Source organism: Triplophysa rosa, linkage group LG4 (assembly GCF_024868665.1).
Source record: "Triplophysa rosa linkage group LG4, Trosa_1v2, whole genome shotgun sequence".
In the NCBI taxonomy this organism is placed as follows: Eukaryota; Metazoa; Chordata; class Actinopteri; order Cypriniformes; family Nemacheilidae; genus Triplophysa; species Triplophysa rosa.
In genome coordinates, this window is record NC_079893.1 from 4,220,208 (window position 1) to 4,245,334 (window position 25,127).

The following is a 25,127-nucleotide window of genomic DNA, read 5'->3' on the forward strand; positions in this document are numbered from 1 at the left end:
CTCAACCCTGAACTGTCTTCTCGCGGCTCGACGGTAGCAATAGTAGAAGTGTTGATCGTGGCATCTTCATGGTGGCTAACGTTAGCTTTCACAAATTTATTGAATGATACTCTGAGTTTTTTTCTGAAACTCTTCTTTCTTTTCCTTATTCGCCCCCTGACTCGTGTCGACGAAATCGATCACGCTCTCGTGCTGCAGCCGACATTTTTTATTCTTCCTCAGCTTGAGCAGCTACGTAGCTACATAGAACGAGCACGCCATGGAGCGAGCACGCAGCACCTACATGAGAACATATCGAAATTAATAAAACAATGTTATAAATTTGTTCTTGCGGTATGAAATTATAGATAGAGGAAGACATTTTTTTTATTTTCTTCAGGTCAGACGCGAGGCACTGTGCGGTCACACACCTGGCACAGCCCTTACGACGGCTCTGCGCCTGCGGACACGCCCTGAGTGCACCATGCGCTGTGCGCTTTAGACCATGCGCTTAGATCGTTAAAATAGGGCCCATGCTGTAACAAATGGAAAAACAATGTACAAAATAAAATACTTTTGGATACATCTTTTTGGTTTTACGGCCAACATTGCATGTTGTTTAGGGATTTCCAGTGCTGTATGTTTAGTTTATTTGCATATTTGCACAGCTGCATGTTTACCGTCATGCATGCAATGCATTATCTGCGATAACTCAGACACGCAAGACACAACACAGCAGCGAGCTCACAACCAGCAACCGACAGAATCAACACAGATAGAAAAGGACACAGATTGGACAAGTGGGCTGTTCGGACCGTGCAGACAGACACCGCACACAAACGAACCGATCTCTGTTACAACACTCTCCGTCTCCAACTTTCTCACTAGTTGCTCTTTCACTGGAAGCCTACAACTCAAGAAAACTTCTCACAAACACTCCATAAAAAAAGGCTAGAAAAGAAAACCCACAAGCTTTAGTGATGAAGACCTAGACTTACAGTTTTATGTTGGGACGAATAAGCCATCAAGGAAGAGACAGTTAGATATTGCTAAATATCTGAGGAAAAAAACAAAATCTCTATGCACTTGAATTATTTTCTTTGAAATGTTTACCTTACGCATATGCCTAAATCTGATATTCACGTACAGTAAAGCAGTGGTTGCCAAATTGGAGTTACAGAGAGGGCGATGAGGTAACTTTTCAAAGACTAAAATAACTCTCAAAATGAGTTCATGTGCTTCTCCCATGTAAAAAACTATGTGTGCATCCTCTAACAACACAATTCTAGTGTCAATGTAAAATAAATAGTCTAATCGTATTAGTCAATCAAATGTGAATCTGTTTGCGTCTAGTGTTTCCTCTAAGGGAATGAGTTTAATAAGTCTAGCTGTGCGTTACTTAAAACGCTCGGTTTCTCCCCACCCATTTGCTTCTGTGTCCCATGAAATCCACCGCTTTCCCTTTTAATTAGGATGTAATCAGAAACTGGGCCTGTCATTAATCAAAACCACCCAAATGAGAGGGGATTGTCCTGAACGCTAGCCTCATTAAAGCTTTCTGTGTGTGATCTAATAATTCAAGGTTGAAGCACTGTGAAAACCCAGACACCAGAAAGTCAGTAGTCAAACCGGTTCAGTTCAAATGAGTAAGAACAAAACCATATCTAGCATGTTCACTAAATGGTTTCAATATGAAACGAAATACTACAATTAAAAGATCATTACTTTCAGAATAATTGATTTTATACGTGTTAAATATATGTTTAAAAGACGTGAAAATGTTTTTCTTGCACAATGGAACATGAAATTATGAAGGGATGTTTCTTTTGTACTGCATTGCGTTGTGTTTTCATGGTTTTCATTTGTGGTTCATGGAAATTTCGTGAAATTGGATAATGTCCAACATGTCATTGTTTTTCTCTTTTCTTTGCGTGTGTCTTATCCAACCTGATCTCACGGCAATTCGTAACCATTTTACAAGGTGGCTTATTCGTATGAATTCGTACGTTGCGAATCATACAAAAATGTACGATTACTAATAAAAAGCAATACTGAAGCCCCACCCCTAACCCTAACGTTACTGCCGTGAAAGCAAATCGAAGAAAAATAGACAAATCAGATTGTACGAACTCGATACAAGTTACGTTTTTGCCGTGAGATTGTGTTGGTTGTATCACTGAGTCATATTTTTTCCTATTTTTAAAAGGCAAGGGTATGTCTGAAAAGTTTTGCACATTACCGTAGGGTATAGTACTAAGCATAGTGTGCTGTGCTTACTGTGTACTCCATACTATTTTGTTAAAAGTGGAACAAGAAGTGCATGGTTAGAGAACATTTAGGATGCAACTTTGTTGTCACATGACCACACAATACATATGACATAATAAAAACAAATTTACTGGCTGTCCACAGATTGCATTAAACCACACATGCCATATTGTATAAGTATGGTGCTGGACCATCATACATTATATAAAGTTGTTGTTATATTCATGCCTTTCTCTTTGCATCACTGATATACTCGACACATTTCGAGGGAGTACATGGTTATTTTCTCCCACTTTCACCGCGCTGTATGGACATGTCCTTTCCCAAGAGGTAAATGAACCAGGCTGTAATTTCACTGGAGTTGATGCTACTTGACTCCTGCACTTCTCATTTACAGATGTAGATTCTCACTACCTCCTAGCTAACACTTCACCCTCTAAAATCACTTCAGCCTGACATAATGTGCCCAGTGAGAAAGAACACGGTTCAAGAGGGCTTATGGGAGAAAATGGTAATTGTGTCGGTGGGCTAATAGCAGCGTCTCATTATGCCACTGCCCTGTCGCTTTACGACTGTCAGAGAGGAGCGCTTCAAAGCCGCCACCGGCTCTCTAACGTTCAATTAATTACGGTGTTTTTATACAAAATTAACACGTTGTTAGGTTGCTAGAATGCTCCCGTCACCTCCCACACATTATAGCTCTGTAAGTATATTAGTTTTGACTAATTACACATTTTAGCTTGCTTTATGCTCAAAATGGCGTGAAATAATAGTCATTTGCGTCAATCTGTGGTCATGTGTTTAAGTAACTTTCTTGTCATAACTTTTAACTGAGGTTTAGAAGTTTTATAAACATGACGAGATAATTGGCGTGGCGATATATTACTTACACTAGATGGTCAATTACTTTTTTCAGGCGTTTTTTAAGCATCCCACATGAAAATACTGATGTAAAATGTATAGATACTATAGTGTATATGGCTTTTAACCTTATAGTAATATTAAAGTCCACGACAGTATTTACAGCTTATAAATTCAATATAGTTAATACTCCAGAATAGATATTTTTTAACAAAATGTTGTGATTATTTATAAATATACTACCGTTTACTGTATAGTACATACTAAAGTATAGTAGTTTTTTCATATGGGATTAAACAATGTATCTGTTATTATTTTAGCTATGATTTGAGTTTGAGGTTTTTTTTTCGAGGATAAACATGAGGCCAATCGTCATTAGCAGTGCTTACCTTTTTGTGTCAGTCTGACAATGTTTGAGTTTATTGCCAATCAATCATTTGTTTTAAAAAAAGGTCAAAATAATTCTAATTTTTCTTACAAAATTGCCATGAAACTTTCAAATGTATTGATTGAAAATTGGTCAGTTTCATCAAAAGTCTTTTCGTCATTAGCAAATTTTGTTGCTGGCAAAAGTTGTAAAATGAACTCATCAGTTCACCAAAGATGTAGCAAATATACACATTTTGGACAAAGAAAGTACCTGTTGGCCTTTAGAAAATGACTTACTGTATGCGTCCATTTAGTTTAAAGGCCCACTACAATGCCTTGGAACGCTCAGCATTATTTAATGTGTTGACGTAATTTCAACTGAAAAATGCAAAGAGCGCGAGACATATCGAGTGACCCCGCCCCCTTTTAAAATAACCAATAGCGTTTCGTTTACGGCACAGTCATCCTTGCAAAGCTGCATTTAACAGCATACTAGCCACAGTGGTGTAAAAGTCTATAGAAAAAAATTGGAAGATCACTGTTACCAATGATGTGTCATTTGAAGCTTGTTATTTACGTTGGTAAGTGACACTGTCGTTTGTCTTCTGCTTTACTCATCAAGGCTGTGATGTCCAATCTCTTCCATAGAGCCTTGACATACAACATTCTTTGTAGACTTGAAACGGGTCAGATACATTTTGTTTTCTCAGCGGATTTGCGCGTATGATCGCGAAATGATGAGCTCTGTGCTATCATGTCTCTGAACGGGAGGACACTCACGTGCAACCGTTCGCGTGACACTAACTCAAAATTAAGACTTTAATGTTAATGGTTACACTGTCTGGATCATCTCCCATCTAGTGCATTATGCGTCATTCACCATGTAGGACAAGGACATAATAAATGTGCGACCAAGTGGCTGATTTAAGGCTTCCGCAGCTCTAATAGTGAAGGGGGCGGGACTCTTCCGATTCTAAAGCAGATTTGATTGGACGAGAACTTGGGCGAGTGGCTGAAGTATGCATGATGTCATGGAATTTCTAGATTTTTTTGAGTGCCATACTGTCAGTTTTGAATGCGTATATCTTCTAAATGGGAATTTTGTCAGCGCGTACGGACATATCAGTTTATTGACGTCCTTAAGGCTAACTTTTTTTAATAAACGGAAAAAAACTTTCATTTTGATTTCAGTGGGGCTTTAACCACTGCTAGAAGTCATTCAGTGCTGAGGTCTCTGAGGTGAAATGAATTTCTCACAGACCCAATTACAGACCCCAAAAATGATTACAGCTACAAGAAAATGTCTGACAATAAAAGTGGCCGTAATAAAATGCACGGCATTCATAGGAACAGTTCGATTGCGTGTCTTAATCTGTCACATTAGACAATATTGACCCTGACAGAAATGAAGCCAAAGGGCAATTAGTGTACGAAATCAATTACACAATATCTTTTTCTGAAAAGCTTTTTGCCTGGACATTGATCGTAGCATACAGATGATATAATAAAACAATTTAGGTAGAAGATTCAATTTTAATGAATCACATTTAATATATTTCATTTAACGTATTTAGGCTTGATTTTCAACAGCAATTCTTTTCTCCAATGGGTAAGTGATTGTTGTTTCTGAAGATACTCACAAGGATCATAATTGCCTTTCAAATCAACATAATAGTTGTTATCGAGATGCCAAGCACTACAGGAAGTCCCTTTTTATTTATTTTTTGACGTATGGAAAATCAAACTTTGCTTACAACATGCATTGTTATTCCTAATTTAGCCATCCCAGTTGTTTTTCCATTATGGACTTTTAATATTTGCCATCGAAATGTAGTTTCAGGGCAAATATGTGCAGTGTCGTGGTGCGTGGCACACGGAGTGAAACAAACAGATTGCGTTTAACAATAGCGATGACATTTATATTGTGTTTCTCTTCGGGTTGAAAACATAACAGGCCGTGCCGGCTCGCCACAGTCTGTCATCTAAAAATGGATGATGAGGACCCTGAAAGTCTCGCCGTACTGTTGACTACGGCCCTCGTTCGCTGTCATATGTTTCTGTGAAAATGATTTCCTGACACTTCCGCACATTACTGGAGATGCTCTGTTCATTCATTCAGAATATTCTTGTGTTTGCTCTGTTATGTTTGTCAACTCACTAAAGATGTCAACAGGCTTATGGAATGGCCACGTTTATGAGGTCTGACACAGCAGAGCCAGATGTTAACTATTTGCTGTCATCCTGAACATTTCTTTAATGAAAATAAAGTTTTTAATGCCCATCATTGATATCTCAGTTTTCCTACATGAGATGAAGTGTAATGAGATCTTTTAAAATGATGGAAAAATACATATTCATTGTTCATGTCTGTGTCTTTTATAGATCACTGCATGAACATTTACTACTCTTTGCATTGTTCTACTTTGATGGGAAGTAAATCAACGGGGTGCTGACTGTATTGTGTGAATGGAACAGTGAGTTACTGAAATACTGTGGCCATCCCAGCACACGTCCAGATCCTTCAAAGACTGGAGAATTTCAATCGCACCAGACGGGACATGATGTCTGGTATTTTTTGTTTTGTTTTGTTTTTGAGTAGAAACAAGGTTTCAGTGACTGTATAAAGCTTGAATCTTTATACATAAATATCATTAGTACTGCAATTTATAGTGTATATTTATGTTTATAAAACCCTTAAAGTCGTCAATTCTGTTTTCAAGTTGTTCCAAATCTGCATACATTTCATGAACACAGAGAAAGATATTTGGAAGAATGCTTGTAACCAAACAGTTGTTGGCCACCATGACTACCATAGTAGGAAAATTCCTTTATAAATGTCTTTGTTCTGTTGAACACAAAAGAAGATATTTTGAAGAATGTAGGAAAGCAAAAAGGTGTGGGGAAATTTTGACTTCCATTGTCATTTCTCTTACTATGGTAGTCAATGGTGGCCAACAACTGTTTGGTTACAAGCATTCTTCCAAATATCTTTCTGTGTGTTCATCGGAACAAAGAAATTTACACAGATTTGGAACAACTTGAAGACAGAATTGACGACAGAATTTTTCATTTTTATGGTGAGTAATTGAAGACAGAATTTTTTTTTTTGGGTGAACTGTCGCTTTAAATGCATTTTTCCGGAATCATTATAACATAGTTGTGTCTTTAATGACCCAGAATGTTAATCTAACAATGATAAAATAAAACATATTTTGCTTTATTTGTCGTTGAACAGACAAAATATACATGAGAGATAAAAAAATATTGGTGCAAATATTAAAATGACTAATAATGCAGGCACTAAAGTCAAAGCACTATATTGATTTCCATCAAATCATTTCAGTCACCATTACACAATATACATTTTTAAAATATTTATTTTTTGATAATTAACTTCATGTTAAATGTATAATTTTTAGTATTGAATTTCTTGGGTCACTAGTTACTATGTAAACTTTTTAGCACATTAACAGAAAAGGTTAAAGTTTTAAGTCTTTTGTTTTTTAACAAGGTATTGTAAATATAAAGAATGAATGAACATATTTGTATATATTCAAAACGTTTGTAAAAAGGTGCTTGTTAACATTCTGTACATTAGCATGCCTTTAAAAGTGCAAAACTTATACCGGCATATAAACCATGCTAATTTGCCTTAAATCAATTATAAATCGCGATGCAGAACCGCAATCGCCAAAAATGGATTCATAAACGCATTAGGGCCTATTTGAAGAAGCGTGTGTTCTTAAGAAAGTCTATTAAAACATCAAAAGCAGGATTTTTTTATTCTCCACAGCTGTAAGGCAATGGTTCAGTGAATTCTCTAATACCAAAAAGGGCAGGAAAACAAATTAGTGTCAAAGTAAACAGTGTTATTTGAGATGGTTGCGAGAAGCAAAGTAATCCTTTAATTAAATAAGGCAAATTAGAACTGAATTAGAAATTCTGCCCGTGGCCTGTCGTGGTTTTTAGAGGTTGTTGGTTTGTTGCTTGGTAACGGAAACTGATGCTGACATTAATAGCGGATGCTAATTCATTATTAGTAGCAACTCTTAACTATCAGTGAATCAATATCTGGTGTGTGAAATGAAGTTGGCAGTCCTGTCATTCACGAAAATGCCGTTCTCACCAAACTCACCAATAGATCGTAATCTGAGTCATTATTGGGTCATTAGGTCAAAGGCATTCAACATACAAATTCAGAACCCAAACATGTCAAATAAATGGATGGATAAACTTGAGGGCAGATATGGTTTTACAAATGTAACTCTAGCAGTTCAGCTGACTGACAGGTGACAGCTGTCAGGTGTTTCTGTCTCTTTGTGCTTGGTCATCTCTTCAGATGGATCTTCATGACAAACATCAGCGATGCACGATCACTTCAGTACAGTTCTATCACATTCACAGCTTCATCACGAAACAAACCCATCCTCCGCTGCTAATGACACGCAGTACCAAACAGTGATTGGATGTCAACGTGATTGATGTGGGTGTGGAGTGGGAGGGTCCACGAGTCTCCTGTTTCATTATCTTTTCAAATCATATTAAAGCTGTTTGATGAGTCGACTAATAAATGATGAAGTTTTGCTAAAAGTCTTATAAGAAGGAAACATATAGGCCCACGCAGCTTTAGGAAGGTACAAGACAAAGGAGAGGGTCTCTACTCCGAAAAGGAACATAAGTAACAGATACTTAGACAAAGAATTTTTTTAAAACATATTAACTGCTAATATATTAAATAATTTAATATATTCCGAATAATACACATGTTTCTAATGTGAAACTGTGCAGACATTAAAGTTGACACCAAACGGAAGTTTTGACGGTGTTTTCTTTTCTAAAAAGATGCGGGGATTCCAACTTTTGGGATTTGATTTAAACAATTCTTTTATAATTACATTTATCTGCATTGTCCTTGGTGTGAATAGGATGCACACGCATTTCTTTGTTTCTCCACAGTCTATCCGAGAGGTGACGGGTTACGTGTTGGTGGCACTGAACCAGTTTGACTATCTTCCCCTGGAGAACCTGCGTATCATCCGCGGAACCAAACTCTACGAGGGACGTTACGCGCTGGCCATCTTCCTCAACTACCGGCGAGACGGCCTCTTCGGCCTCAGACAGCTCGGTTTCAAAAACTTGACGGGTATATTTAACTACATTGTGCATGTTTTGCATTCATAATTATGTGGTAATATTTAGGAAAAAGTTGGTTAAAAATATTACTAGATAAACGGTAAAAGGGAAAATTGTACCTTGTTGTCACTTGAAGGTCATGGGAACGTCTTCGAGAAAGTTGACATAGCAATCGCTCGATGTGTGTAAACACACGCCTGGTAAGATTGCGGCTAATAAAGCCCCTCATGCCGTGCGTTGCGGTGGATGCTAATCGTGTAGATCAGAAAACATTTCTCATATAAATGAGCTTCTCTTCATTATGTGACTGCAATTCTTGTTTATCTTATCAGCTGATTACATCCGAACGTGTCTTACAGGCGGCATATGGCCGGCTTCTTTTTTTCAACCTCGCTAAGTCGCCTCACAGTGACACTTTCATTAAGCTCCATAATATGAAAACCCGTCTTAGAACAATATGTCCAAATCCCTGCTGGGATGTATAGAGATATGGAGGGAAGCGAAAACAGATAAAGGAGCAAAAAATACCAAGAAGTCTGCGGTGCCTCAGAGGAAAACAGCCAGAGGCGTGTTAATGGTTGTCTGGCTTGTGATGACTCATGGAGGCCCAGAGGAGTCCGGCAGGTGGTACGGGGGACAGCAGGTGATGAACAGGAAGTTGAGACAGCCACCAGCAGGCATCTCGCATAACCAAGTTAGATGAATCATAAATAAGGTTTTGCCACTTCAATGGTTGATTGAATTGAAACAAAGGATTGTGTTTCCTAGTATTAGAAGTGCTTGTAGGTTCTTACAGTACTTTTTACAACCAAATTTACTGAATTAACATCCAGTTGTTAAACATAAAGTGTCAATCTAATTGTCATCTTACTTTTAAAATGTGACTTCAACCCACATAAAGATACGTATTCAAAGTTACCTGCAATTGCATGTTTCAAACAGAGATGTCGATAGAGAGGCTAAAGTAATGTATTGTAGTTCCATAAAGTGATGCCATAGTGCTGAAGAATTTTGAAGTTTCTTGCTTGTTTTGTGGGGTTTGTTACAAAAAGTGTTTAATACCAATTTCTCAGTGAGAAATCTGAAACAGAACCATTAGTCGAACTTTTATTATTCTTAAGAGCTTGCACAGCATCAGTCAATCCATAAGGATTTGTACTTTTTTGAACATCTATTATCTAACCCGGCGTTGCAGAAAGTTGCATACTTTTAATGGTCCCGCAACCCCTCATAAAACACAAGTATATACTTTATAACTCCTATTCCAGTAAGACAATACAGCGGAAGAGCCTAAGACTGACTTGGAAAACAGCAAGTTCTCGCTTTGAGGCATCTTGAATTTTGCCACTGTTTTTGAATCGCATACTTTGTTTCATTTTTCCATCCCCTCGGCTTTGTTGGTAGGTTTTGATTCTTAAGGCGACGGTAGCCACGATTGTGCAATTTGAGTCTTAAGAGATTAAATTTTCTTCTGAGACCCTTGAGATATTCTGCACTGGTGGTGAATGGATGCTTTGATTACAGCATCACTGTTTCCACGTGCTGGCTCTCATGGATCCTCCGCACATCTCTGCAGGATGATCAATAGCTTTCATAAGCAATTTACGAGACAATATTGAGCTTAATCTTATTTTCTGTGGTCCTCCTATCCCTTGTTCATTTTTGGGGGGGTATGTCCTTGCAGACGACCTCTGTAATGTCTCGCATATGAACAGCACTTTATTAACACTTGCAGTCCTAAATATTAGAATTATATTCATATTCCAATTGTCATGCTGGATAACTAATTAGTTATAGTTTTTATTAGGGCTGTCAAACGATTAATCACAATTAATCGCATCCAGAATAAAAGTTTGTGTTTACATAATATATGTATGCGTACTGTTTACGTCTGCATATTAATTTTGTATTTATAAAAACATACACATACTGTACATGCATATATGAAATAAAAATATGTATAGAAATTAATAAACGTGTTTATAGTTTAAATGATTGGTAAATATAAATAAATACATGTAAATATTTTCTTAATTAGTTTATATGTATGTGTATGTGTGTTTGTATAAATACAATATTAATATGCACAGCACACAGACATATATTATGTAACGGTATATCATATTTTGAATATGTATATATATATTCACAATAAATATAAATAAACATATGAAGAGTTCATTTGCAAAAACAGATGTTTTTTATTGTGCATTCAAAGTAGTATCCATCAAACTGTAGTTGGGTTGTTTTGATTACAATAAATAAATAATAAAACATTATACCGTATTATTTATTAAACAATCAATAAAAACAAAAAAATAAAAACAGTTATCTGTTTGTGCAAATAAACTCTTCATTTATGAGTATATGTATATTATATGTACATGAATATACATGTTCAAATTATTATATATTTAATTTAGACATAAATTCTCAAACTTTTATTGACGACCTCAAGATATTGACCATCATACAATTGACACCCTTAAACTAAAAAAATCCTCATCAACAATCCATCCAGACATATTGTTTTCAGTCATCTTTCAAAAAGGTTATGCAAACATTTTATATTCTTTTCACGAAACATGAATTCAGTTGCTGTGGTACTGTGTTATTTTTTTACATTTTGTTTAAATCCTGTACAGTTTGTTCCCCAAAGCCCTCTGTCGAGTTCTGCGCCACGTTTGCTGAATCCACAACTTCGCGTCGACTAATTTATTCATTATGTTACACAAACATCCTTCTAACCTCACAGTTCGTATCTTCATATGTATGCCTGTTCACATTCCCAGCGGTTGTGTATTAATTCCACAGCCTTGATGTGAAGCGTACTTTCGCTCGCCCCCTCAGAGGCTCCCGGGCTGGTCTGTCCTGTTCTGCGTTCTCCGGCACATAGCCTTGGCCGCTCATTTAATGATCATTTTCTTGCTTCTGATCTGCTGTCCGCACTGTCTGTGAACCCAAGGTTGGGTCTGATTGGATGACCAGGTTTGATCCAGCTGGATCCACGTTAATGTTCAGACTCTTAAGAAACCCGTCTCGCAGACAAGTTTTGAAGCTTTTCAGATTTGAGGACACGCTGTTTGTACTTTTACACTCGAGAGCCTCTCAGGTTTGTTGAGTTTCTCAAGTTTTCAAGACATGGATGGATGCAGTGCCACTGTCGTGTGTTATGCTGTCTGGAGTTCAACAATGTGAAGTGATGAAGTAAAATCACCTAATTTTCAACACTGGTCGCCAAGAAGTTGCCACCATATTAATGTAAATAAGCAGACTTAAATGGCTACGATTGAATGTTATTATTTAGTTATTTGTTGCGTCTCACAATTATTCTGTTAACCTTGACTGATGTATTGTGTAGCGTCGTATCTCTTGAATAAAATGTAGACATTTTCCGTGGTTGTGGAAAATACATCACATATACTGTATATCAGAAGTGGCGAATTATTGACCTGCATCAAACAAAGAAAACAACAACTAAGATGATAAGAATTGACCCCCAGATTCCTGACCTAAACCCAACCGAACGTCTTTCAGATGTGCTGGAGGAAACCGAAGTCAACTTCGAGTGACTTTCCCATCATCAACACAAGATCTCGGCTTTAAATGATGCAACTGGACAGAAATAAATTTTGTGATGTTGCATAATGATGTTTAAGCAGGATTATTTAAAATCAATGCACAAAAAAAAACTTTTCATCATTTTGGCAATTTACGAATTTCAGATAGAAATAAAACGATTTCCTGCTACATTTTAGTGACATTTTTGTTTCATATCGATGAGAAAGGAAAAAAAAACTAGAAGGGATGAAAACTGACAGTTAATAGTAAATCATTTACTAAACAGAGGAATCTGATAGCTGTGCTTTATATAAGACTCCCTTTACAACTATTCCATCACTCAACAAGCAAATGCGCAAAAAGATAAAAACAAGAAAGTACATTCAAGATTTTTTCTTTTTAATCTGAACATCTAAGGCAATAAATTGTTTCCATTTGTGTCTTTAGTTGCTGTCTTGGCATAACTATACAGTGCATGGCTGAAATAAGGCACGCACATACATTATCTTTGCGAAGCTGTCATACTCACCCTAAAAAAATCATATTTATAAGTACTTTGATTTTATTTCCAAAGCTATTGTTATAATATTACTTCCTGAATATGAAATTATGTCTGCAAATTCTGTTTTTCCAACCATCAGTCAAGAACAAAGGGGGACAGGAGGAGTGCATTGTGGGTAATAATTGGTTTGCTTCGGAATCTGGAAAAAACAATGGCTGTTCATTGCAGCAGAATGTGATTAAAACAATCCTCTGAGGACTTCCTGCGGTGGGGATATAAAGAGATCTCCTGACTCAATTCTGGTGGCAAATTGCATTCTGGGTGTTTTTCTCTCGGTGGTCTCCGTTGTTCTTTTAAAGCTTATGCCTGACACAAAGGTCCGCTGTTACAGGAGATATTTAACTTCTTGCCCCTGTACACTACAGTACAAAATGGTCATTTTTTCAGCAGTATTATCAAGGGAATAATTGACGGATTGCAGTTGTGTTGACTCCAATTAAGAATTTTTGGCCGCTTTTGGGGTACTTGAGTTTTGTTAAGGTCACTTTTGTTTGGTTTAGTAATGAATGGTTGTAAATTATTCCTCTTATAATGAATAGAAATCTGATGGTCACAGCCTCCCTCATGGCCGGCCCTCAATGTGTTTATTTACTATTTCATAGAAAGCATTGGAATAAAGAAATTCTTAATTAGAATTAGAAATAGAATTGATCATATGAATATATTATAATTAATTACAGAATAGAATTAGTTTAAAAGAGAGAAGTAGAAAGCAAGAACTACTGTGGTAGAAATCACTTCCCGTCATGAGGAATGGTGCGAGGGCGGGGCTTCAATGATTGACTGACTGACTGCAAACTCACTGGCATTCAAATCTGCATCCATTTTGTTAGCGACACCCAACTTACAACGATCCAGTTAGTTCTCGATGGATCAAATTAAGCCCCGCCCTACATCTCAGAAGGCATGTCACGATATGCAGAAGACGACAAATGCTCTTCTGTTTCATGATAACTTTAAGGAAATAAATACTGTAAGATAGACATCCACAATCATGAGAAATTCCATAAATCATTAGTATTGTATTATTTTATAATAGTTTTTATATCTCAATATCTCTTAATTTTTTTTCCACAAGCATCAAAGTAATTCTGTAAATCCTATAAAAATCGGTAAATTCTGTAATTCTGTACTCAACATAATTATTTATAATTGTTTATATAGTTATTTCATAATGTAAATATATAAATATTTTTAATATCTCAATGTCATAAAATATTTTGGCTGGCAGTTATGCCAGACTTATTTCTAGATAATGGCCCGGTTTCACCGACAAGGCTTAAGGCTAGTCCCAGACTAAAATGAATGTTTGACCTGTCTGAATATAACTTACCCAGAAATATCTTAAAATATATCAGTATACATCTTTTTTTGGACAGACACCGATGGTTATTTTCAAATCTGCACACAATTCTGCTAATTTCTCTCTAGTCTTTGGTAATATCTTTCCATGTCTCTATACTTGATGGCAAAAATGGCAAATAAACCTCTAAACAACATTTACAAATATGTCAACCCTTTCTGTCTGAATGGGCAAGATTTTTTCTGTAAAATTAATGCTGACTCAAGGCTGACAGTCAAAAGACAACTTAAAGGGATATTTCACCCAAACGTTTGATGATGTCATCATTTACTCACCCTCTTGTCATTTCAAACCTGTATGACGTTATTTCTTCTGTAGAACACAAAAGAAGATATTTTGAAGTAAATGATGACAAAATTGTAAACATTTTTGGTTGAACTATTCCTTTAACATCCCTGGAGAGCAACCTTATCAATATTTCATATTCTACAATAAAAGGCAAATACAATTGTTGTGTATTCTGTGTATTCTCCATGACACTTCCATGAATTTTAAGAGGCTGATTTCAAACACACCACCTCCTGCGATAAAATCTTTAAATCTACCTTTATCCAAATCTAAAAAAGAACAGGAAAGAAATGCAAGATGCACCTGCTATTTGGTTCTCGCAGGGTTCTGTTAGCATAGACTCTGTGTGGTGACGGCCGTATCGCCGCTCGACCAACCGTCCCAGCCCGTCCTCATGAGACCCTGCTGTTGTTGTGCTGCTGGGTGTGATTTCTGGGCTCTGTGCTATCACCACAAGCCAAGCTCTCCTCCCCGTGCGGCTCAATAATGAGACGAGTCGGGAATGCGGACGGCTGGCTGAATGATGGAGCGCGGCAGCCATCGAGGGCTGTGGAACGTGATGCTACACTGAAGAGGATATTAGTGGAAATGGCACTAAGCGAGCGCGAGACGGAGGGGGAAATTACATTAGCATTTATTTTATATAAATAGAGTGACTCCAAACATTTCTCATTTTTCAGAGATTGATCTCTTTCAGCGGCCATTTTGTACTCTGTTGATAGTCTGAAAATATGATAAGGAACTGCAAAGTAACTCCACCAGCAGCAACATTTATAATCGGAACATTGCTGGTTCGAGCCCCGTAAGGAACGAGTGACTTAAAGGAGTAGTTCACCTTCAAAATGAAAATTCGGTCATCATTTACTCACCCTCTTGTCATTTCAAACCAGTATGAATTACTTTCTTCCGCAGAACACAAAAGAAGATATTTTGAAGAATGTTGTTAACTGCCCCCCATTCACTTGCATTGGTTGCAATAGAAGTGAATGGAGGACTGTGCTGTTCTGTTACCAACATTTTTCAAATATCTTCTTTTGTGTTCTGCGGAAGAAAGTAATTCATACTGGTTTGAAATGATAAGAGGGTGAGTAAATGATGACCGAATTTTCATTTCCTTTAACTGGTTATACAGACTAGACTAGATTGTTCTTAGTCCTGGACAATAAACATAATGGCATAACTCCACAATTTTGACACCCATTTAAGAGTGCACTCTGGAATGAACATTTTTGTTTGAACTAATTTCAGTTATAGGATACATTTAATACAAAAAAATAAATTACATAATTACATTATAAATTTATAATTAATAAATTAATTATAAATAATTAATATTTTATATATATAAATATTTATTTAATTTCATTAATTTCATTTTATATATATATTATATAATATAATAATATAGTGTTGCCATAATAAATTTCCAGACATTGTTTATGTAAGGTTAGTAACCAACATAATTTCCATCTCATGTATATTGTCTCCAGCCCTAAAAGGCACAAAAACGACTGATTTAATATCCTGCTCATCAAGTTTTTCCCCAAAACTTTTTTGAGCCCTGGCCACATAAGATCTACGTGACTGTCTTCCTCTAAAGAGCAGATGCGCATGTTTTGATGCCAACAAAAGCTCACAAATTGGAGAGACCCGGAACCAAACAAAGCAATAATCTTTTACAAAGTTTTAACAGCTGTTATTTATTTATTTTTTCGCTGCCTTGCATATTATTTCTGTTATGGGGAGAATGCATCATATTTGTCACAGCGATTCACTGTAAAATAATAACATTTAAGACAGCTGAAATTTAATCAGAAGCCTTCAACACAATTACGGTTATCCATGAGGAGGTCTTCCCCCACGCAGTCTGCGTGCTCGCATTTGTCATGCAAAACAATCTCTTCACTGCTGTCAAACAAACTAATGGAAAACACTGGCATTTCTTTCACAGTTTCATGTAGTGATACATTTCCATCTTTTAGCTAAAGGAGGATATTTTCTGCTGCATTAATCGGAAAAAAGGGGTGCTCCTTTTGGGTATGAATATATATTTGTTTCGGGCACTTTTCATATAAACATGTACGATAATTTTGAGACATTTAAAGCATATAAAGCACTAAAAATCTGTTTAAAAGTTTGAATCTACTGACTAACACAGTGTTATTCGTGTATGTTTTAGACCTGACATTTAATATAGTATTTCAAATTGTTGTAGCATTCTTAAGCTGGGGCCACTTTCTGTCGACACTCCACTGGAGATGCGAGTGTCCTTTAATTCAGTTTTCATTGTCAGGGGAACGGTCTGCCTTTGCTCTTTGCGTTTGCTTTTAGCCAAGTTTTGTTCGGGTTTTCCAAGAATTGAAGATTCAGACTGTGGATACACTCTGAGCCATTTGATTTTCTATGAAAAATATTTTCAGGTTTCGGAGAAGGAAGCCTAGTTACTAAATATGCATTTCTGTTGTATTACGGACATTTGCAATAAAGTTTCGGAGTTTTGAATACTGAACAGCAAACATTCATTCTTTAAGACATCTTTCTAATAATAATTTAAAACAAGCATCAGTTTTACTGTATCTCATAGTTATGGGGATTTGAAATATACTATATTAAATCTAAATATTAAATTTAGGTTGAGGAAAGTTGGGCTCTTTCCCCTAGCAGACTCAAAAGTAAAAAACACTTTGAAGGAGAGAATCGAGTCTTCTAAAGAGCACAATATCTCTTTCGACTTGGGGCTATAGAAATTAGAGATGCACCGATATATCGGCCAATAATCGGAATTGGTCGATAAAAGCACATTTTCACACTATCCGCAACGAAATGCAAGAATTTGCACTCTGGATATCGAAAATGTTAAGAAACATCCCCAGTTTGATGTTCAATCTCAATATTTATTTTATGAATTAATAATATTTTTGAAGGAAATATTAATGTAATCTTCAGAATCGGCAGATATCATTCTGAAAAATCGGCTATCGGTGGAGAAATTTAGTAAGGTTGCATCTCTATTAGAAATGCATCTTAGGGCTGATTTAAAAGCATCAAGGGTGAGGACAGTATTCAGTTTATCATACTTAAGTATATTAGTATATATACTGTATGTTTTAGGTATTTAGGAGGCATTAGACCGATTATCTGTTGAAATACACCCAAGGAACTGGTTAACCCAAGAGTATAAAGAAGAAGATCATTATAGAGCTTGTTTGCTTGTGTGTGTTTGGATGTGTATCAAGTTGTATTTCCTTCCAGACTCATTCATTGTGTTTGGGAAACGTGGTACAATACAACCAGCCAACCATGCAAGGTGTCTGATACTGGCTTTCACACTCTCAGACAGGATTTTGGCACTGGAGAGAGCTGATCCTGATCTTGATAAAACCTTGTCATTTACAAATGCCAATCAGGGATGCAAAAATCTATTCTTAATCATAAAAACATTTGAGAATTGAACTGTCTGGCCCGTGTAACTCGCACATGCTCATTAAAGACAACGTGATGGTTTAACCATATAAAAGATGGAGAAGGCTTTTGGAGTGATGCTTTTGGGTAACAGAAACTTTTAAGATTACACACATCTGAAATAAATGAACGTTTCATCCATACTTCAGTACATCAATATAAACATGCTCTGTTGTAATGGCTCTGCTTAAATGTGTTAAAGCGGCCGTGCAACGGTGTTTCAAGCATTCTGATTTCTTTACAATGTTATACGTACTGTCTTGACATGCTTAACATGGTCAACCTGTCAAAAAACTAGTTGGGCGTATTACGTAGTATTTCTGTGCTCGATTTGCATTTGGGTGATGAATGTTATATAAACGGTGGATATAACGCTGGATTTGGAGATTGTTTGAAACTGATATATGGAGCCGTCCCAGCGCTAAAAGATACTGGACATGAACCGCATGCGGTGAGTGAAACTGATGTCTGTGTTTTGTTGGCAATGGGTGCGCACGTGCTTTAGTTCAGCCTACCCCTCCCCCCACCCAGCACGCGCCATAGACTTTCGGAAATAATCGCACAGCTGTATCTATCTTTTATAAATGTGATCAAACTAAATACTCTTCGAAGATACGAAGTATGCAATACTAATCTATAGGTACTCAAGATTAATATGAGATTGGCAGAAACGTATATGGCAGAAAACGCGTATGTTAGGGCCGCTTTAACTACTGTAACTTTCGCATTTGTAATCACACACAGTTTCTCAGCAATGTCTCTCTCTTCATTTGATATTGTGTTGGTATTTTTTTAATCTGGATATTGTTCCATTAAAGTGTCCTGCTATGTTAAAACAAGCCTTAAAACCATTAACAAAACTGTTCAACCTACAATAAATAAGAAGATACAAATCTGAAAAAGTACAGTCCTCGGAAAATACACGGACGTAGAGAGAGTATAGCAAAACAGTTTTCTTGTGTACTTCGTTCATAAATAATTTATTTATATGGCTATAAAGTGCCCAGACATCGCAAAACGCATGGGAATTTTTATTATTTTCCCACCACGTACACATTGGTGTCAAATTAAAATGTTGAGTTTGGTCAAATTTAGTTGTCAAAGGCAGCATGTAAAACTGAAACAACTTTACAAAATTGTTCATTACCATTGTCATCAGAAATTGATTCACTGATCATTGATCATTTTTGGATTTTGGAAATCCACACTGCCCATGCCATCACAACTCTACAAATCGTGTATTATCTAGAATTTCTCATTCGGAAATTCAACTTTGCTTCGTTGTTCATGTGCTCAAGACTCAAAATCATGATATTTCCAACTCCACCTGAATGCGACAGGAAACGAGGAGAAAACAGGAAGTGACTACATTTTAAAATAAGAGCCCTGAGACAAAGACAGGCAGAAATGCCATATGATAATTTGTATGATCCTTGACCTAATAAACTGATTGTTTTCTGACAGAAATCTTGAATGGGGGCGTGTATGTGGATCAGAACAGGTTCTTGTGCCACGCTGACACCATCCACTGGCATGACATCATCAAGAACCCCCGTTCTGAACTCCTGGTGGTTCCTTCCAACAACAGTGGAAACACATGTGAGTACCTGTTCATACAAAATACCTTGATGGATGTAGTTGCTTTATTTTACCACTAATAAATGATATTACAAATAATTACATTTGTTTCATTATACATCATGATATTTTTTGAATCTATGTTTATGAATCCAGAGAGAGGAGGTGCACAGAAGAATGTTGAATGTGAATGGTTACACCTCGGTTATTGTTAAATGATCATAGCGGATACATTTAAAATAAATGTTTTGATTGCATTGTTATTGTATGAAGCACTAAAGCGTTATGTCATTCTGGGTTCTTTCCACAGGTAGAAGGTGTCATAGATCTTGTAATGGACGTTGTTGGGGTCACCAGGAGGACCAATGCCAAAGCTGTGAGGCTTGAATGCTAAACTAATTATTGTCTTTATTCCACTGCTTTATATTTTCTATAGATATGTATTAATATATAACTTAACTATATTAATATAGACAGTACCTATAAGAGTTTGGTTCCAAAATGAGATAACTCTGTTTTTACAATTTTCAAAAATCATGTTTTTTATTATGTTAACATGCTTTATTGTGTTTTATTGTGTTGGTTAGCTGTATTTTTATTTTGAGTTTTTATAAATCAAAACAAACCAACTGCAGTTTGATTGATATTAATTGCAATGCATAGTAAAAAAACATGATTTAGAATTTTTTTGAAAAAGGATGTATCTAATTTTGGAACCAAACTATATACTTTTAGGACCTTCAAGAAAATCCAAGTGCCATATGCCCTTTAAAAAAAACATTTTTAATATAAAAACGTGTTGTGTATATGTATGTGTTGTGTTGTGTATATGTATGCGTTGTGTATATGTATGCGTTGTGTATATGCATGCGTTGTGTATATGCATGCATTGTGTATATGTATGCGTTGTGTATATGCATGCATTGTGTATATGTATGCGTTGTGTATATGCATGCGTTGTGTATATGTATGCATTGTGTATATGCATGCGTTGTGTATATGCATGCGTTGTGTATATGTATGTGTTGTTTATATATGTTGTGTATGTGTTGTGTTTATGTGTTGTGTTGTTTATATGTATGTGTAGTGTATATGTGTTGTGTTGTGTATGTGTTGTGTTGTATATATGTATGCATGTGTTGTGTTGTGTATATGTATGTCTTGTGTCGTGTATGCGTATGTGTTATGTTGTGTATATGTATGTGATGTGTTGTGTATATGTATGTATTGTGTTGTGTATACGTATGTCTTGTGTCGTGTATGCGTATGTGTTATGTTGTGTATATGTATGTGTTATGTTGTGTATATGTATGTGTTGTGTTGTGTACACGTATGTGTTGTGTATACGTATGTGTTGTGTTGTGTATATGTATGCGTTGTGTATATGCATGTGTTGTGTTGTGTATACATATGTGTTGTGTATACGTTTGTGTTGTGTATATGTATATGTATGTGTTGTGTATATGTATGTGTTGTGTTGTGTTGTGTATATGTATATGTATGTGTTGTGTTGTGTATACGTATGTGTTGTGTATGTGTATATGTATGTGTTGTGTTGTGTATACGTATGTGTTGTGTATACGTTTGTGTTGTGTATATGTATATGTATGTGTTGTGTTGTGTATATGTATATGTATGTGTTGTGTATATGTATGTGTATGTGTTGTGTTGTGTTGTGTATACGTATGTGTTGTGTATATGTATGTGTTGTGTATATGCATGTGTTGTGTTATGTGTACGTATGTGTTGTGTATATGTATGTGTTGTGTATATGCATGTGTTGTGTTATGTGTACGTATGTGTTGTGTTGTGTGTATGTATGTGTTGTGTATATGTATGTATGTGTTGTGTTATGTATATGTATGTGTTGTGTATATGTATGTGTTGTGTTGTGTTGTGTTGTGTTGTGTATACATGAAACTCCAGAGAGTCACATGTTTGATGCGGGCTCTTTTAGTCTCATCATAGTCATGAGTTGTGAATGCTCAGTTTTGACAGTCTCTCTAATAAAAGGCAAAAGTCTGCAGTCGGGTTTTGTCAGTAGCCTGTGGGCTGGTACTGTAGGTGTGCTCATTAGCTGTTGGGAGGGATGTCTCTATCAGGATGTCTTTCTTTCTCTGTGACCTGCTGGTGATGCGGCTTATAGCGAGGGTGGTAATAACAGAAAAAATGCAAAAACAGGAGAGAGAGAGAATGATGTCCTCTCGAGTGTTGAAGTGATGGACTTGCACGAGACATCTTGTACTGTGTAAAGGGCTTCAAAGTAACAGTGTGTAGATCGGATCGATGTTCTTGACTGTCTGTTTTGAAGCACAGAACTTGACACTTGACACATTTTTCGGGGTATCAATATGAAAATGCTGCTTTTACTTTAATATCAATCTTAAGTATTTAAAAGAGCATGCATGGATCATGCATACTGTATACAAAATGTGAATACACATGTATTATAGTGTCTTATCTGTACGTTTTCTCTTTCGTGTATTCTGTATTTATTACATTACAGTAACAAAGACGGTATGTGCAGAACAGTGTGACGGGCGTTGTTTCGGGCCGTACGTCAGTAACTGTTGTCATCGCGAGTGTGCCGGCGGCTGCTACGGACCCAAAGACACGGACTGCTTTGTACGTCAATTCTTCTTTCGTGTTTTCCTGATGTTAAGCACACAGTGTTCAGGGTGGTTCATGACCCAGAAATAATCCGCTGGTCTGGACAAAATAATGCTAAATGCAAACAATAAAATGCAACTAACCATGTAATTATGGAGTGTTAAGGAAGAAAAACAAATGGCCTTATTTGTTTTAACAAGAGAGGAGTGAACGCTTGCCATATATTTCGCGTGTGCATTCGCGATGATATTTTGGCACTGATATGTTTTTAACTTGAATAAAGAAGCAACCTGAATGAATAAAATGGCAACATGTGCCATCATCCTTCTACGACAGCAAAAGAAACTGCACCACAGACTACCTTAAATACAACAATAATATTAAAGGGATAGTTCATCCAAAAATGAAAATTCTGTCATCATTTACTCACGCTCATATCATTTCATACCTGTATAAATTACTTTGTTCAGATGAACACAGAGAAAGATATTTGGAAGAATGTTAGTCATTTTCAGTTCCGAGACATCATTGACAACCATAGTGGGAAGAATTAAATGGTAGTCATAGGTGCCCCAGAACTCTTTGTTTTCCTAAATTCTTCAAAATATCTCATAATGTGTTCAACAGAACAAAAAAATACAATATTTTTTTTCCTAATATGGTAGTGGATGATGTCCCCGAACTGAAAATCACGAACATTCTTCCAAATATCTTTCTCTGTGTTCATTGGAACAAAGAAACTTATACAGGTTTTGAAAGTAAATGATGACAGATTTTTCATTTTTGGATGAACTATCCCTTTAACATTTAAAGTCAACAAAGGAGTGATTTAATATAATTGTGCACTGTATATAGTGTTTTCAATACTCACTTTAACATCTAAATACTGAAGTGCTCGCACTTTTTTCTTTGTTGTCAGGCTTGTACGAACTTCAATGACAGCGGGGCCTGTGTGACGCAATGTCCCCAACCGTTCGTCTACAATCCAACAACCTTCCAACTTGAGCTCAATCCCAAAGCCAAATACACGTACGGAGCTTTCTGCGTCAAGAAATGTCCACGTAAGTGACGCCGGTCATTTCATGAGATGTTAACTTTCCTCACTTTAGGTTGCTGTTATATCATTTTTTGATGAACTAATATACTCTCTGTTGTCTGATAACACAGATAACTTTGTGGTGGATCACAGCTCGTGCGTTCGAGCCTGTCCGAGCAACAAAATGGAAGTCGAGGAGAATCACATCAAGATGTGCATCCCATGCACAGACATCTGTCCGAAAGGTTAGCAATGTTACGAAAGATGTTAGATACGCGCTTTGTCTTGAGTTTTATTCAAGTTTTTATTGATGTCCATGGAACACAGCTGGTCACTAGCATACAGTGTGCGGATGCTGGTACGGGCCAAAGGAAACAGACAGGCAAACATTGATATTAAAAGTCGACTTTAAAAAAAAGAACAAAGTCTTTTCATTATTAAAGTGCATCTTCAATATCAGACTGTGGACATCTGTTTTATTTCTTCTGCGTATGTTGTATTTTGTCCGCACCTGAACTCAACCTGGGACTTGATGTGACTGGACGCTCGTGTGTTATTTTTGGAAGCTGTTGTGCCTGTAGGGCTTAGTAACCAGGTCAAAGGATGCTGGTTTCACCATCTATATTGTTTCACCATCTATATTGATTCACCAGCTATAGGCCTGCACGAAACCAGCATAAACCGCCCTTGGATTTACATTTATCCAAAACTGCTTTAAATGCAATCAGGCTGTACATTTCCTGGAATTCGAATCCATGACCTTGATGACCCGTTGGCAAAGCCATGAAGTATGTACTGCATGTATAGCGTACTCGTAAAGCAGTAATGTTCATATGTATATAATAGCAGGATTCATAAATGTCATTATGCTTCTTTGACGATCATTATGGAAGTTTGTTGGTTTAAATAGAGGAAAGATTAATGAGGGATGCTCGCAAAGCAAGCAGAAATGAGAATTGGCCCAGACACCAAACTGGGTCATATCAGTCGATCTTCATATGACTCACGTTTGATGATAATTAGGCTGAAAATGAAGGGGAAATTGACTCGGTTTTAAATCACTAAGGATCACAAATGAGATCCTAACAATGTTTCAGCTCGTTTGTCAATTGAGAAATGCACGTCAAACCGACTTTCGGAATATTTGTAAACATATTCAAGCTGTAATTATGTATTTTACAACATGTATGTTTGTGGTGTTCAGTGTGTGACGGGATAGGTACTGGCAGTCTTCAAACGGCTCAAACGGTGGATTCCAGCAACATCGAGAAGTTTGTCAACTGCACCAAGATCAACGGCAACCTCATCCTCCTCATCACAGGCATCAAAGGGTGAGTCCAACTCTCTTCACTTGATATATTGATATTAATGCTGACACTGATATTGATATGATCTCAGAAATGTTTTTTTTTTTAAAGGGGTAATGTAATTCACCCAAAAATGAACATTTGAATGGAATATATTCATGTTTCTATTGTAGATTTTTTTCTTTTGTCGAAGAGAAATTTTGTAGATTTTAATCTTGAATTTTTGTCATGTAGTTGCAATGAAAAAAGTAAAAGCATCATGCAGGTGTCACTGAAGTAGTTCTTATGTCTGGAATTCGAATCCATGACCTTGATGACCCGTTTGCAAAGCCATGAAGTATGTACTTCATGTATACCGTACTGTATCCTGCATATATATATTTTATTTTATTATTTGCATTGTTGAGTTATGTGTATGATGATCTTTATTTGTGAAGTTTTTGTTGGTAGTATAGTGGTGAAACCGAATCTGAGTTTGCCACGAATAGCTTTTAAATGCCGATATATGGCATAAATAAGTAAATAATTTATTTTTATATACAGTATTTTACATCTTCTAAACACATGGATTTTTTCTAACTAACAGACCAAAATTAAATCTGTTATTCTTTTACATTATATTCATTTAATATCACATAAAAAATATTTCCGTCTGAGAGTCTGTGGATCGTATAGGGACTTTAAGTTCACCCATTTCCCGCACATGTGACACAGATCTGTTTTCATTTAGGAAGACAGCGTGAACAGGGA

General features: G+C 36.4%; 1 protein-coding gene across 4 annotated transcripts in view; it reads left to right on the forward strand.

The window, feature by feature from the left end:
• erbb4a (erb-b2 receptor tyrosine kinase 4a) overlaps positions 1–25,127 on the forward strand; it is a 132,612-nt gene that overhangs the window by 74,254 nt on the left and 33,231 nt on the right. For all 4 annotated transcript variants that reach the window (XM_057332312.1, XM_057332314.1, XM_057332313.1 and 1 more), the window contains exons 3-9: positions 8,434–8,620; positions 19,311–19,445; positions 19,735–19,800; positions 21,931–22,049; positions 22,954–23,095; positions 23,202–23,315; positions 24,275–24,401. In XM_057332312.1, the coding sequence (XP_057188295.1) occupies positions 8,434–8,620; positions 19,311–19,445; positions 19,735–19,800; positions 21,931–22,049; positions 22,954–23,095; positions 23,202–23,315; positions 24,275–24,401 (890 nt within the window). The remainder of the gene's footprint in view (positions 1–8,433; positions 8,621–19,310; positions 19,446–19,734; positions 19,801–21,930; positions 22,050–22,953; positions 23,096–23,201; positions 23,316–24,274; positions 24,402–25,127) is intronic.